Source organism: Chelonia mydas, chromosome 5 (assembly GCF_015237465.2).
Source record: "Chelonia mydas isolate rCheMyd1 chromosome 5, rCheMyd1.pri.v2, whole genome shotgun sequence".
NCBI classification, from domain to species: domain Eukaryota; kingdom Metazoa; phylum Chordata; order Testudines; family Cheloniidae; genus Chelonia; species Chelonia mydas.
The window spans coordinates 48,579,369-48,594,563 of NC_051245.2; the positions used below are offsets into that span (position 1 = coordinate 48,579,369).

A 15,195-nucleotide genomic window follows, 5' to 3' on the forward strand; every position below is an offset into this window, starting at 1 on the left:
GCATTGCCAAGTTAAGTTGCATTTACAGTTACAAGGATCTTGTTCTGTTTTGTTAGTATGGTGCCTAGCACAATACGGTCCTTATCCTGAGAGGTTCTTTATGCAATACTATTGTACAATTACAAATACACCCCCACAATCATCACCCAGCAAAACACAATATAATAAAATTGAAAGGAAATATTTTCTTCAATATATTCCAAGACAAAAATCTACATTAAGGTGTGATTTAATGCATATAAAAGTGTCTGTAAACCCTGGTTAAACTGATTTTTATAGTTCTCCCTCTTTATGGCATCACTACAGGGAAGAGTTAAGGTTGTTCGGTGTCTTAATTGCACATTCAAACCTTACACCATGTTAAGGTTTCTTCTGAGTGTAAACTTTAACTGAATTTCCTAGGTTTGTAATGGTTGGTTTTGGGATAATTACACCTCCTCTAATGTTTTTTACCCTGAACATACTGATATATACTGTCAAACATAGAACCTTAACTTTTTTCCCTCGTCTTGGAGTTTTAAAAAAGTATTAAAAATGTCATGCTTGATGTCATAAATATAAAGGGAAGGGTAAACACCTTTAAATCCCTCCTAGCCAGAGGAAAAACCCTTTCACCTGTAAAGGGTTAAGAAGCTAGGATAACCTCGCTGGCACCTGACCAAAATTACCAATGAAGAGACAAAAAACTTTCAAAGCTGGAGGGGGGAGAAACAAAGGTTCTCTCTGTCTGTGTGATGCTTTTGCCGGGAACAGAAAAGGAATGGAGTCTTAGAACTTAGTAAGTAATCTAGCTAGATAGGCGTTAGATTCTGTTTTGTTTAAATGGTTGATAAAATAAGCTGTGCTGAATGGAAAGTCTATTCCTGTTTTTCGGTCTTTTTGTAACTTAACGTTTTGCTTAAAGGGATTCTCTATATTTTGAATCTGATTACCCTATAAGGTATTTACTATCCTGATTTTACAGAGGTGATTCTTTTACTTTTTTTCTTCAATTAAAATTTTTCTTTTAAGAACCTGATTGCTTTTTCATTGTTCTTAAGATCCAAGGGTTTGGGTCTGTGTTCACCTATGCAAATTGGTGAGGATTTTTATCAAGCCTTCCCCAGGAAAGGGGATGTAGGGTTTGGGGAGGATTGTGGGGGGAAAGATGTTTCCAAGCGGACTCTTTCCCTGTTATATATTTGTCAGACGCTTGGTGGTGGCAGCAATAAAGTCCAAGGGCAAAAGGTAAAATAGTTTGTACCTTCGGGAAGTTTTAACCTAAGCTGGTAAAAATAAGCTTAGGGGGTTTCATGCAGGTCCCCACATCTGTACCCTAGAGTTCAGAGTGGGGAAGGAACCTTGACACTTGATCAATCAACATGACACCTACAGTGAATCTTGCCATGTGATCTAAGGTCCCTCTAAGCTGCCTGGCTGCGCAGCAGACTATCAAGGGCCGTGCAGCAGACTATCAAGGGCTACGCAGGTGTGCAGTGGGGAGAGGCCCCGGCCGGCGAAAGGCTCCTCTCCCCTGGCCCCGGGCTGCTGCGGCAAGATAGGGCTGGGGGGAGTCCTCTCTCCCCGCCACAGCCCGCACCCCAAATCCTTCATCCCTGGCCCCACCCCAGAGCCTGCACCTCCAGCCAGAGCCATCAGTCCCCCGCACCTCAACCCTCTGCCCTAGCCCTGAGCCCCCTCCCACAATCCGAACCCCTCAGCCTCACCCCCACCACACATCACCTCCATATTGGTGAACATAACAAAATGAATTCCGCACATGGATGTAAAAATATACAGGGAACATTGCATGTGATATTTCTACAGATGGTGTAATATCAAGCATAAATCATTGCAAATTTTTTTTAAACTTTTAAGAACAGATTCACTGGCACACAAGAGCTGCACAAATAAGCTAGAGAGCACTGCCCTGTTAAGCTGTATTTACAGTTACTTTGCATGCAAAGCAGCCAAAATGTATTGGTGATTCTGTCCAGTTTTATCACACCACTGGCTCATCACAACCAACAGAATTGTTGCAAGCAAATTAGCTATAAAAAGGAAGGATGGTGATTGGTTGAGTTACCTTTGACAACACAATGGACCCACTTAATAATTAACTGAGCTATTGATCTGACCCTGTCTCTAGCTAAATGACAATTAGATACAACTATTAATTTAATTTCAACTTAATTTCCTAAATACAGCCTATGCACAAGATTTCAATGAATTCTACCTATATGGAAGGGCTGAAGACTCTGTTTTTCTGTTACTAAGATAATTCAGGACAAAGAAAATACTTACACAGATGCTACATTTCTTATAGGATGCACTTTTAATTTAATTTGAACAACAAATTTACTCTGAATTTTCTGAAAATTCAATCTGTACTCAGAGAGTACCTGCTATAACTTTGGGGAAGAACTGTTGTATTTTTCATACATAACGAAGAGCTTGAATCCCTGCTTTAAGTACAAAATGGAATTCAACCTTAATTATAGAGCCACAACAGCCAGCTCCATAACTGTTCCTCCAGTAAGACTGTATGAGTAAATGGACTTGTGAACCATTTTATATTTAAACTGAACCTTTTTCTATAATCCTTTTCATATAGCCATGTGGATTTTATAACTGGTGCATAATCATGTAATTAAAAGCCTTATTGTGATACAATGCATTTTAAAAGATTCCAGAGTTAAGGCTGTTACTAGAACTTTAATTTTGTTAATGCAACATTGAGGTTAAAATGCATAAATGTTGCATACAGGGATTAATAATTTTGCTTTTATACACATATTAACTTACCCAAGCTGTGTGTAATTGCTTGCTGATTTGGCTAGCTTTGTCATTGACCTTGAATATACCTCCTCTATTGTAGCCCTGTTAAAAACAAAACATACAAAATCCCTAATGTTAAGTAATCCAAATCACAATCAAAGCTATTAGGATCCATGAACATATATGCTTTAAAGGTACAGTAAAGGAAACCCAGCTTACCATGTATTATTTTAAAATGACAAAGGCAGTGTTTTCAACGTACCCTCATAAAATCCACCACCAACTTAGATTTTGCGTGCTAAAAGTCAGACATGGTGAATAGTGTGGCAGAATGATGCTTACAAACACTGCAGAAACTCAGCTCATTAGCTCTTTATCAAACTGTCTCAAGAGCTTCACAATAAGGTGGGAAGGGGGAGCCATTCTGCCTCCATACACTGCTGGATGATTTGCCAAAGGCTGTTTTAGTACTATAAATTTCTGATCTACAGAGTAGTGCAATTGTAACACATGTTTTTACAAGATACTTAACAACACTCAAATAGACAAATACTAAATATAAACAAAGCAATCACATTCATTGGTGAAGTAAGTTGCACTAAAAAGGTATTTAAAAGTGAAATTTTAAGAACGGGCTCATCTTCTAAGATCCCTCTGAACCACTAGAATGGCATACTGTGATTTTAAGTGTTGTTTGGAGTTGGAGTAACAGTATGGTAGGAATAATGTCATTGTGGTATTTAGAGTGCTTTTGTTTGAATGACCTAGAAATATTTTTAGAGAAGCTCATCTGCACATACTGAATTCTCTTCCACCCTCATTTTCTAAGTTAATCTCCTTTGAAACCAAGTAAGCCTCATAAGAGCTGACATTTTTTATTTTCCTACTTATTAGATAAATTGTTAAAATTTTGTGGGGGAGATTATAGAATTTTCCAACCCAGTTGTCTTGATTGTAGCTGTTCACTGCTGAAGTGGTGGTTTCTGATTTTCCCTTCTAGTGGGACTTTTTAGGCAAAGGCATTTCCTTTGGTAATACGAGACCAAGGAAGAAGTAATCACTTCAGAAATTTCACTAGAGAGCATAAAGATCAATCTATTCAACTCCCAGTAAGATGACTAGGGAGGAGAAGACTCTGTATATGAGTTTCCCTCTGTCTCATCCCTACCCTCCAAAACAAAAATCCAGCCTAGACTCAGTTTTTATCTAATTCTGATAGGGAAGGGGCTACATTAAATACATTTTATAATTCAAATAAAACAATGGGTCAAAAACTTGATCTTTTACCTAGGATTAAAAAAATACAAGATCTGTAGAACATTTTAAGAGGCATCACTGGAACATTAAAAACAGATCAGCAGATATCTTTCTAAGAAAACACTGCTATGAGTAAGAGCTTGGATTGTCATTTTAAAGGAAGGGGCTTCAAAAGATCATCATTTTATTACTGTGTGTGTATATTAAGAAGAAATTTAAAATATCAAATTTGAAACTACAATAGAAAAGCCTTTTCACTTACAAACATGTTAGTTTAAAAAATATTTTTTTGAAATACTTTAAGAGTCACCAAGTTAACGTTACCTGATGTGACATGGGAAACACAAAGGAGTATATTTTCATGAAATCTAAAAACATTATGTACTAGAAATTTGCCAGTTTAATATCGGATCGTTTATGCATAGCACCTCCAATCACTGCACGTTTTCCTTTTTGATGTTTCTGCTCTTCTATTAATTGTATGGCTGAACAATTTGTCCTTGATTATTCCACATTAGAAAGGACAGGTCTACAATATAAACTTACATCACTATAACTATTTCAGGGGCATGAAAAATCTACACCCTTGAAAGACGCAGTTATACCAACCTAACCCCTGATGTAGACAGCACTATGTCAACATAGCTACCGCCTCTCGCGGAAGTGGATTAACTATGCGGTGTAGTAGCATCTTCACTAAAGCATTGCAGCTTTTTAAGTATAGTCCTGCCCAAAGATAATTAAAATGTGTGTTTACGTATTTTTATACAAGGCTAGCCTTACCGTGAAGCGAACTGAGGCAGCTGCCTCAGGTGCCAGACAGGGGGAGAGGGGGAGGGGCGCCACTGGGACCCAGAGTGTAGAAAATTGTGTCTGCTGCTGGTGCATATGTATTCTCTCTGCTCTAGATGCACAGAGATGGTTGAGTGCTGTGCTGGAGGAAGGAGGGCACAAGAGACATAACAGGCAGGCAGAAAAGGTGAGAGGGAATAACAGAAAGCAGCAGGAGCTACAGGGAGAGAAAGAAGGAGGAGCCTCTTACGTACCTCTCTAGCACCCCCAGGAGCCTGGACTGATTAACACCAGCTTCTCAGGGAGCTTCCTGTTTCCTGCTGTTTCCCTGAACCAACTTGAGGAGAACAGGCAGTCAACTAAAGTAGCAGAAGCCAGTTAGGCCCTTAAGATGCTGATATCTTCCCTCACTCAGGCCCTGCTACCAGCCTGCTTATTTGTCCCCTTCAATTCTGTGTTGAGAGCCACGATAGCTGGCACAGAACAGCAGTCGTGAGTGAAAGAAGAAAATGCCCCTCTGGGGTAGCATTCAGAAAAAGAAAAAGCAAAGGAAGCTTTTCTATCTAAGCAGGAAGGAGCTCTCCTGAGATACATAGACACAAATGTTCACGGTGAGTCTTCTGGCCCCAGTGAGGATGTGAGTGGTGAGGAGATGCCTGATCTTCCAGTTAGTCAGAGTGCAGGTGACCTGGCAGCTACTGCAGCATCCATATCTCCATCTTAAATGGATGTAACCATGCACATTCCTGAAGAAAAGTGTAGATCAAAGAAGAGTGTGGTGGAGGCGCAAGAAACAGCTGCTGCTGAGTTTAGTTCCTTAAGTCTAGATGATCCAGGACTGTGGACCCACTTGAGCAGCAGCCTGAGGGACTTCCTTGTACTGCATGGGCCACAGCAAGTGAAAAACTTCATGTTCCCCAAAGACAATGAAAATAGAAGTTTCCATCCAACACATTACTGGCATGAAATCCCCAATGGTGACAAAGTGGAGAGGCCACGGCTTATGTACTCAAAAACCCAGAATGCTGCATACTGTTTTTGTTGAAAACTCTTCCAGTCTAATGTTCCAGCCACATTAGGTTCTACAGGAACAAAGGACTGGAAAAATCTGGCTAGAAATCTGTCATGTCATGAGAAGGCAGCAAATCACCAGAGAGCATTCCATAGGTGGAAAGAGCTTGAGATGAGACTAAGGTTAAAGGCCACCATAGATGATCAGCATCAAGAGAAGATTGCATCAGAGTCTCTTTACTGGCAAAATGTTCTGAAAAGGCTCACTGCCATTGTGAGAATGCTTGCTACTCAAAACCTAGCACTGTGTGGCACTTCAGATCAGTGTATGTGCCAAACAATGGAAAATTTCTTAAAATTGTGGAGCTGATGGCTGAGTTTGATGCTGTACTCCAGGAGCATCTAAGAAGAGTCGCCATCTGACAAAGCTCTGTCCTTGTCTCAGTGGGTCCCATGCTTCCTGGAGGATTTCGCTAGCCTCAGAGGTTCACTGTGACCCTCCACGTAGCCCTTCTCTTTCTAGAGGCAAGGGTCACAGTCTATTGAGCCATTTTCATCATAAGCCAGCAAGGGAAGTGAGGAGATGCAACCCTCCCTTGCACAGTCTCTGTTGTCTCCCAGTCTTAGTGATTAATCGGGGAGGGAAGTTGGGCATCCCCAGGCCCACCCTCTACTCCAGGCTCCAGCCCAGGGACCCTATAGTAGCAGCTATGGTAGCTGACATTTTGGAAATAGGACGTGTAAGATTCCCTGGGCCACTTCCCCACAGCAGCCCCCACTTCCTCAATATCTACTTCTCCGTTACCTCAGGGCATCCTTCCTTGTGTCTGGTATGATTTGTACTGCTTAGTTCCTCCAACAGCACGGCTTCCTCCTACAGCTCCTGACACGCGCACCCAACTGACTAACTGGGAGGCTTTTAACTCGTTTCAGCCAGACCCTAATTGGCTTCAGGTGTCCCAAACAACCTTCCCTGCTTTCTGGAAAGATCTTAATTGGTCCCAGGTGTCTTAATTGACCTGGAGCAGCTGCCATTTACTTATCCTGGTAACAGGGATTTGTTTAGCCTGGGGCTAATATATCGGTCTCCCACTACTTTTCCATAGCCATCTGGCCTTGCCCCGTCATACCACCCAAGAAATGTACACACACCACTACCTTGGAAAAACAATTCAAAATGAGATCATATAGTTACTGGTAACAAAAGTCAAACAGAAGATTGTGGCACATCTGAAGTCAGCAAGATATTACTCTGTTATTCTGGACTGCACACCTGACATCAGCCATATGGAACAAATGACTAATGGTGCGTTTTGTAACAACAACAGAACCTAGTGAAAATGTCCCTGCAATGGTGACTGTCAGAGAGCATTTTCTAGAATTTATTGACATTGATGATATTACAGGAGCTGGTATGACAAATGTGCTTCTTAAAAAACTGGAAGATACGGGAATTGTGATAGCTGACATGAGAGGTCAGGGCTACAATAATGGTGCCAACATGAGAGGAAAGAACAGAGGAGTGCAGACACGGATCTGAGAGTTAAACCCTCAAGCTTTTTTTGTCACATGCAGTTCTCATTCACTGAACTTGGTGGTCAGTGATGCAGCATCAACTTCTAGTGAGGCTGCTGAATTTTTTAATGTAATTCAAAGCATCTATGTATTTTTCTCTGCATCAACTCATCGATGGCAAATTTTGAAGCAACATCTGGGAACATCCTCTCTGACACAAACCACTGAGCACCACACGATAGGAAAGTCGAGTGGAGGCGATAAAGTCTATCAAACACCAAATTGGGAAGATAAATGATGCCATAGTTGCCATTATGGAGGATAATGCTATGACAGGAACTGTTTGTGGGAGAACAGTGGCAGAGGGAAATGGAATCACCAGAAACATACATAACTTCAAATTTCTGTGTGGCTTAGTGTTGTGGTATGACATACTGTTTGAAATAAATGTTGTAAGCAAGAAACTCCAAGGTGTTGACCTTGATATATCTGGAGCAATGGAACAACTGGACAAACCAAAGTCATACCTACAGTCTTACCGGTCAGATGAGGGATTTCAAAACGTTCTGAAGAGTGCAGAGAAGTTGGCAGAGGAACTTCACACTGAAACTATTTTCCCACCCATTCAAGAATACAAAAGTCACCGAAGAAGACATTTTGATTATGAGGCACGGAATAATCCCATAAGAGACCCGAAACAACAATTCAAATTTGAATTATTTAACCAGGTGCTAGACTGTGCAATACAGTCAGTTGAAGAACGTTTCATGGAGCTCAAGGAACACAGCAGTATATTTGGGATGTTGTATGATATTCCAAAGCTCCTCATTATACCTGAAGAAGACCTACACCAGCAATGCAGGGCACTAGAGACAGTGTTGACACATAATGACATGCACGATATTGATGAGAGTGATTTAGTTAATGAACTGAAAGCCCTTTCAAAATACATTTCAGCAGGATCAACTCCAAAGCCTGTTCTGGAATATGTGTGCACAAATAAGATGACCACCCTCTTTCCAAATGCTTTTGTTGCTCTATGAATACTTCTAACACTTCCTGTAACAGTTGCCAGTGGAGAATGCAGCTTCTCCACGCTGAAGTTAATAAAAACACATCTACGCTCCACAATGACACAGGAGAGGCTGGTCGGCCTTGCAACCATCTCAATAGAGCATGAGCTTGCCCAGACTGTGGACCTTCAGGAAGCAGTTAAAATCTTTGCAACCAAGAAGCCACCACTTTGATTATTCAAACAGATAAAAATGCCAGTGTTTACTATGCAGACAAGAAAAGTTACATTTAATATAAAAATAAGGGAGAAGGAATGCAAGCCAAATTAGGAAAAAAGCACAGGTTACAGAAAATTTAGATAAATTAGATGTATTCAAGTCAGTAGTGCATGATTAAATTCATTTTAGGACATTGAAGGAACTAGCTGAAGCAATTTTGGAACTGTTAGCAATTATTTTCAAGAACTCATGGAGGACAGGTGAGGTCCCGTAGGACTGGATAAAGAGAAACATAGTACTTATCCTTTCAAAGAGAAACAAAGAGGATCTGGGGAATTATAGACCTGTCAACCTAAGTTCAATACCTGGAAAGAGACAGAAACAAATTATTAAGCAATCAATTTGTAAGCAAGTAGAGAACAGCAGGATGATAATTAAAGACAACATGGATTTGTCAAGAACAAGTCACACAGAACAAGTCACACACCCCAATCTAATTTTCTTCTTTGATGGGGTTACTGGCCTAGTGGGTGGGGGGTTAGCCGCAGATAGGATACATCTTGATTTTAGTAACACTTTTGACTCAGTCCCACACGACATTATCGTGTCATCATAAGCAAACTAGACAAATGTGGCCCAGGTGAAATTACTATAAGGTGGGGTGCACATTTGGTTGAAAGACTACTCAAGGAGTAGTTGTCAATGGTTCACTGCCAAACTGGGAGGACATATCTAATGGAATCCCACAGGGATCTGTCCAGGGTCCAGTATTGGTCAATATTTCCATTAATGACCTCGATAGTGGAGTTTGCTTATAAAATCTGTGGATAGTATCAATCTGGGAGTGATAGCAAACACTTTGGAGGACAGGACTGGAGTTCCAAACGAGCCTGATAACTTGGAGAAATGGTCTGAAATCAATAAGATGAAATTTAGTAAAGACAAGTGAAAAGCACTATATTTAGAAAGGAAAAATAAATATACTGCTACACAACAGGGAATAACTGGCTAGGTAGTAATACTTCTGGCCAGGATTTGGAAGTTATAATGGATCACAAATTGAATACAAGTCAGCACTGTGATGCAGTTGCAAAAAAGACTAATATTCTGAGGCGTATTAACAGGACTGTCATATGTTTGACATGAGAGGTAATTGTGCCACTCTACTCTGCACTGGTGTGGCCTCAGCTGCCAGTAATGTGTCCAGTTTTGGGCACCACCCTATTAGTAAGATGTGAACAAAGTGGAAAGAGTCTCGAGGAGAGCAAGACAAATGGTACAAGGTTTAGAAAACCTGACCTGTGAGGAAAGGTTAAAAAAACTGGGGATGTTTAGTCTTGAGAAAAGAGAACGCGGATCTAAAAACAGTGTTCAAATATGTTAAGGGCTTTTATAAAGAGGACAGTGATCAACTGCAAATAGGCTTCCAAGAGAGACTGTGGAATTTCAGTTATTGGCGGCTTAAAGAACAGATTGGACAAATACCTGTCACAGATGGTCTAAGTATACTTGGTCATGCTTCAGTGCAGGGGGCTGGACTAGGTGACCTCTCAAGGTCCCTTCCAGCCCTACATTTCTATGATTCTATGACTGCCCAGGAAAGAAAGATTAGAGCAGATGTCAGAAGTAATCCACTTTAGGGCTGTCCTTCAGTTCTTTTCACTTACTAAAACTTTAGCAAAGACTCAAATAATGAAGTTGAAAGGTGAAGAGAGCAAATTTATACTGCTATAAGAATTAACTGAATATTGTCAATATAAATCCGAATCTTGGGAACTAGCAGTAACTAGCAGTTACAATCCTGTAAAACAGTGGGTCTGAGTAGGGTTAGTTAAATTATAGGGCAGCTTCCTCAAAATGGATGCCTGATCTAACTGTCTAGTCAAAGTAATGCTGTGTAACTATGTCAGTAGAGTTCCAGGTAGCATCGCCTAGAGATGGAAACTCTAAATCTGATGGAATTTGTTCAATGAAGGCTGTAGCACATCTGAGACCTTCAAATACCAATATGCATGAAATGTCATAACAAGTTTGTACAAAACAATGATTTATTTATGCAACTCCTAGGTACAAACAGAAGATCCTTCTGCTGGAACATGGTAAAATGAGATGGCTGCCAGATTAAGCTTGACAGTACTCAAGGACAACCCAGACTTTTTTTTTTTTAATTAAAGTTACAGTAGTACACATAGGCCTCAAATCAGAATCCAGCTCCATTGTGATAGGAACTGTACAAATGCTTGTACAATACAGTCCCCTCCCCAAAAGAGTTTACAATCCAATGTAAGACAAGTTTCAACAAATGAGTGTAACAAACTGAGAGTGGGAGGACGGAGGAGGAAAACAGTGATTAGATGATGCAGCTGTATAGGCTAGCTAGTGTATTTGATCAAAAAGTAAAGAAAAACTGCTTAATTTAGTTAGACCATGCCTAACCTGTTTTTTATGTAAACCCTACCATTTTTAACTCATAGCTATTCCTAATTTAAAAAATAAAGCAACTCTGCTTCTGGCTACTTCTAATTGATTTAAATCTAACTTTGGCCTTTTCTAAATTTGTTTTTCTTCTGCTTAATATCCTTTTGCCTACTTTGATTTTGTAAACAACTCTATTTCAGTTTTCATTTTTATTTTTGTAAATCCCTATACTAATTTTATATGTTTAAATTAAAATATAAAATAAGAATCAGTTCCCTGGTTAATTCCTTTTAACCAAACAAGAATAAACACATTCCTAGTTAATAATGTTACTGGGCCTCCTGAAGTATTGAAGGGGAGCCAAGAGAACTGCCTTCAGACCCATTATATTTTTGCGCAACTCAAACCCTTCAAAATTCCAGAAACTGTGCACTGTTAGATGGTCCGAATGAGCTCACCGTGGATTGCCTGAGAAAACGGTTATTACGACAGCGAGGTACTGAATAAAACATCTTTGCAGGCATTCTCACACTCTATTCAGTACAAAGGGATTTCTTTTAGGAAATGACTACAGGAGATTAATTTCATCATGTAAAAGATCTAACTGAAGTCTGGCAAACAATTTTATGTAAATGTAGGAAGCCACGAGTCCTAGAAACCTCAAGAAAATGCTTTAAATATTTTGGATACTTGCCATAAAAATGACAGTGTCTGTGAACCAATGAAGTTTACTTTTAAAAAGAGGAACTGACATTTAAAAGGGTAACGGATTGTCATAATAAGTGGAAGTGCACATAATAGGCAAATAACTAAGATAGGACTTTTGTACGTTCACCTCATCCTGTCCCTATCAGTTCAAACACTGAAAACTTTCAATCCAAAGGTGTTTAGTGCCAGACCCATTTAACTCTGATTGCAACAAATCTGAAATATGATACTACAGAGGAAGAGTGATGAAGGAGACCATTCTATTTCATCAATAGAAACTATCCTCAAATAAAATCTTGAGATAACTGGTCTTCCCAAAAGAATACTGACGACTTTGTAAACCATCCTCATCTTCCCAAATATTAACTTTTCAGAAACCAAAGGAGTCATATGGGAGGACAGACTGGGTAATTTCAGAGAACGTCTGAGTAAAGATGAACTCAATAGGTGGGTCAATAATTGAAAATATACACTAAAGTATACTCAATTTAAATGAGACTGTACATTAGTTTTTGTAGCATTTTAATATAGAAAATCATAGAACATCCATTCCAGATTAACGAGGACTCCGGTAGCACCTTAAAGACTAACAGATTTATTTGGGCATAAGCTGAAGAAGTGGGTTTTTTACCCATGAAAGCTTATGCACAAATAAATCTGTTAGTCTTTCAGGTGTCACTGGACTCCTCGTTGTTTTTGTGGATACAGACTAACACTGCTACCCCTCTGATACTTGACACCATTCCAGATTGTAATGTTGAAATATCTAAGCACAGTAAAGTGAAGTTAAGGATGATACAATGTCCAGGCCTGTGTATCCTGATTTGATTGTTGTAACGTCTTCCTCTCTGTCCTGACACCCACATTACTCCCTCTCCTATAATTCACTCAAAATTCAACTGCTAAGGTCATCCTTCCTCATCACTTCAGACATGTTACCCCTTCATTCCAAGGGCCTCTGCATGTCTGCCTCCTTTATCTATCTATCTATGCATCTTTTATTATAGTCCCATATTGTTGCCAGTGACACCAACTTTAACCTCACCCAATTTGTATTTTTTTCCCAAAACTGATTTTGCACTTTCTTTATGACTTTATCCATGGAATATCCCTTTTATACATCATCCTATTTCAAGCTCTCCTCATTTCGACCATGATACCAACAAGAAATTATGTTTTTAAGTAGAGAGGCGTTCATTTTAAATGAGTGGTTCTCAACCAGGGGTATGCGTACCCCTCGGGGTACATCAACTCGTCTAGATATTTGCCTAGTTTTACAACAGGCTACATAAAAAAGTACTGGTGAAGTCAGTACAAACTAAAATTTCACACAATGACTTGTTTATACTGCTGTAAATACTACACACTGAAATGTAAGCACAATATTTATATTCCAATCGATTATATAATTATATAGTAAAAATGAGAAAGCAAGCAATTTTTCAGTAATAGTGTGCAGTAACACTTTTGTATTTTTATGTCTGATTTTGTAAACAAGTCATTTTTAAGTGAGGTGTAACTTGGGGAACGCAAGACAAATCAAGATTCCTGAAAGGGGAACAGTAGTCTGGAAAGGTTGAGAGCCACTGTTTTAAACAATAAATGTCAGCTACCCTCAAAGTATATTTTTTTAGACCTCTTCCACGTCCCTTGGTAGATTCATTGTTTTCTTACATAATAATGTCTTTTGGGACTGTGTTTTCATATATATTTGGAGAGAACATACTAAAATGTGGGCACCAAATGCAATTAAAAAAGAAACAAAGTTTGATTTTAAAAATATTAATATTTCAGGTTTCAGAGTAGCAGCCGTGTTAGTCTGTATTCGCAAAAAGAAAAGGAGTACTTGTGGCACCTTAAAGACTAACATTTATTTGAGCATAAGCTTTCGTGAGCTGCAGCTCACTTCATCGGATGCATTCAGTGGAAAATACAGTGGGGAGATTTATATACATAGAGAACATGAAACAATGGGTGTTACCATACGCACTGTAACGAGAGTGATCACTTAAGGTGAGCTATAACCAGCAGGAGAGCGGGGCGGGGGGGGGACGTTTTGCAGTGATAATCAAGGCGGGCCATTTCCAGCAGTTGACAAGAACATCTGAGGAACAGTGGGGGTTGGGGGTGGGGAATAAACATGGGGAAATAGTTTGTGTAATGACCCGTCCACTCCCTGTCTCTATTCAAGCCTAAATTAATTGTATCCAGTTTGCAAATTAAATTCCAATTCAGCAGTCTCTCACTGGAGTCTGTTTTTGAAGTTTTTTTGTTGAAGAATTGCAACTTTTAGGTCTGTAATCAAGTGACCAAAGAAATTGAAGTGTTCTCCGACTGGTTTTTGAACGTTATAATTCTTGACGTCTGATTTGTGTTCATTTATTCTTTTATGTAGAGACTGTCCAGTTTGACCAATGTACATGGCAGGGGGGAATTGCTGGTACATGATGGCATATATCACATTGGTAGATGTGCAGGTGAACGAGCCTCTGATAGTGTGGCTGATGTGATTAGGCCCTACGATGGTGTCCCGAATAGATATGCGGACACAGTTGGCAACGGGCTTTGTTGCAAGGATAGGTTCCTCGGTTAGTGGTTCTGTTGTGTGGTGTGTGATTGCTGGTGAGTATTTGCTTCAGGGTGGGGGGCTGTCTGTAAGCAAGGACTGGCCTGTCTCCCAAGATCTGTGAGAGTGATGGGTCATCCGTCAGGATAGGTTGTAGATCCTTTATGATGCATTGGAGAGGTTTTAGTTGGGGGCTGAAGGTGACTGCTAGTGGCGTTCACTTGCTCCAACCCCTCAGACAGAGACAAACACCTACAAGATCTCTATCAAGAATTCTTACAACTACAATACTCACCCGCTGAAGTGAAGAAACAGATTGACAGAGCCAGAAGAGTACCCAGAAGTCACCTACTACAGGACAGGCCCAACAAAGAAACAACAGAACGCCACTAGCCATCACCTTCAGTCCCCAACTAAAACCTCTCCAATGCATCATTACACAAAGTAAAACTATTTCCCCATGTTTATTCCCCCCCCGCCCGAACCGTTCCTCAGATGTTCTTGTCAACTGCTGGAAATAGCCCACCTTGATTATCACTACAAAAGGTTTTTCCCCCCCACTCTCCCACTAGTCATAGCTCACCTTAAGTGATCACTCTCGTTACAGTGTGTATGGTAACACCCATTGTTTCATGCTCTCTATGTATATAAATCTCCCCACTGTATTTTCCACTGAATGCATCCGATGAAGTGAGCTGTAGCTCACGAAAGCTTATGCTCAAATAAATTTGTTAGTCTCTAAGGTGCCACAAGTACTCATTAATATTTCAGATTCTTGCTGCTCTGAGTGCTGTAAGGATCTTAATATAGCAAAAGCATTGCATAATCCACAGCAACATAGACCTAAATTCTGCAGCAAGGACATCCAGCTTCTACAATATTCCAATGGTGCAGAATAAAATGGCTGTGATGCCTTCAAGTAAGCTCAAAATTGGAGGT

The 15,195-nt window shown here is 39.9% G+C and overlaps 1 protein-coding gene across 6 annotated transcripts in view; it reads right to left on the reverse strand.

The window, feature by feature from the left end:
• The window catches only part of FCHO2 (FCH and mu domain containing endocytic adaptor 2), a 230,456-nt gene that overhangs the window by 184,553 nt on the left and 30,708 nt on the right, over positions 1-15,195 (reverse strand). For all 6 annotated transcript variants that reach the window (XM_037903050.2, XM_037903047.2, XM_037903046.2 and 3 more), the window contains exon 3: positions 2,785-2,859. In XM_037903050.2, the coding sequence (XP_037758978.1) occupies positions 2,785-2,859 (75 nt within the window). The remainder of the gene's footprint in view (positions 1-2,784; positions 2,860-15,195) is intronic.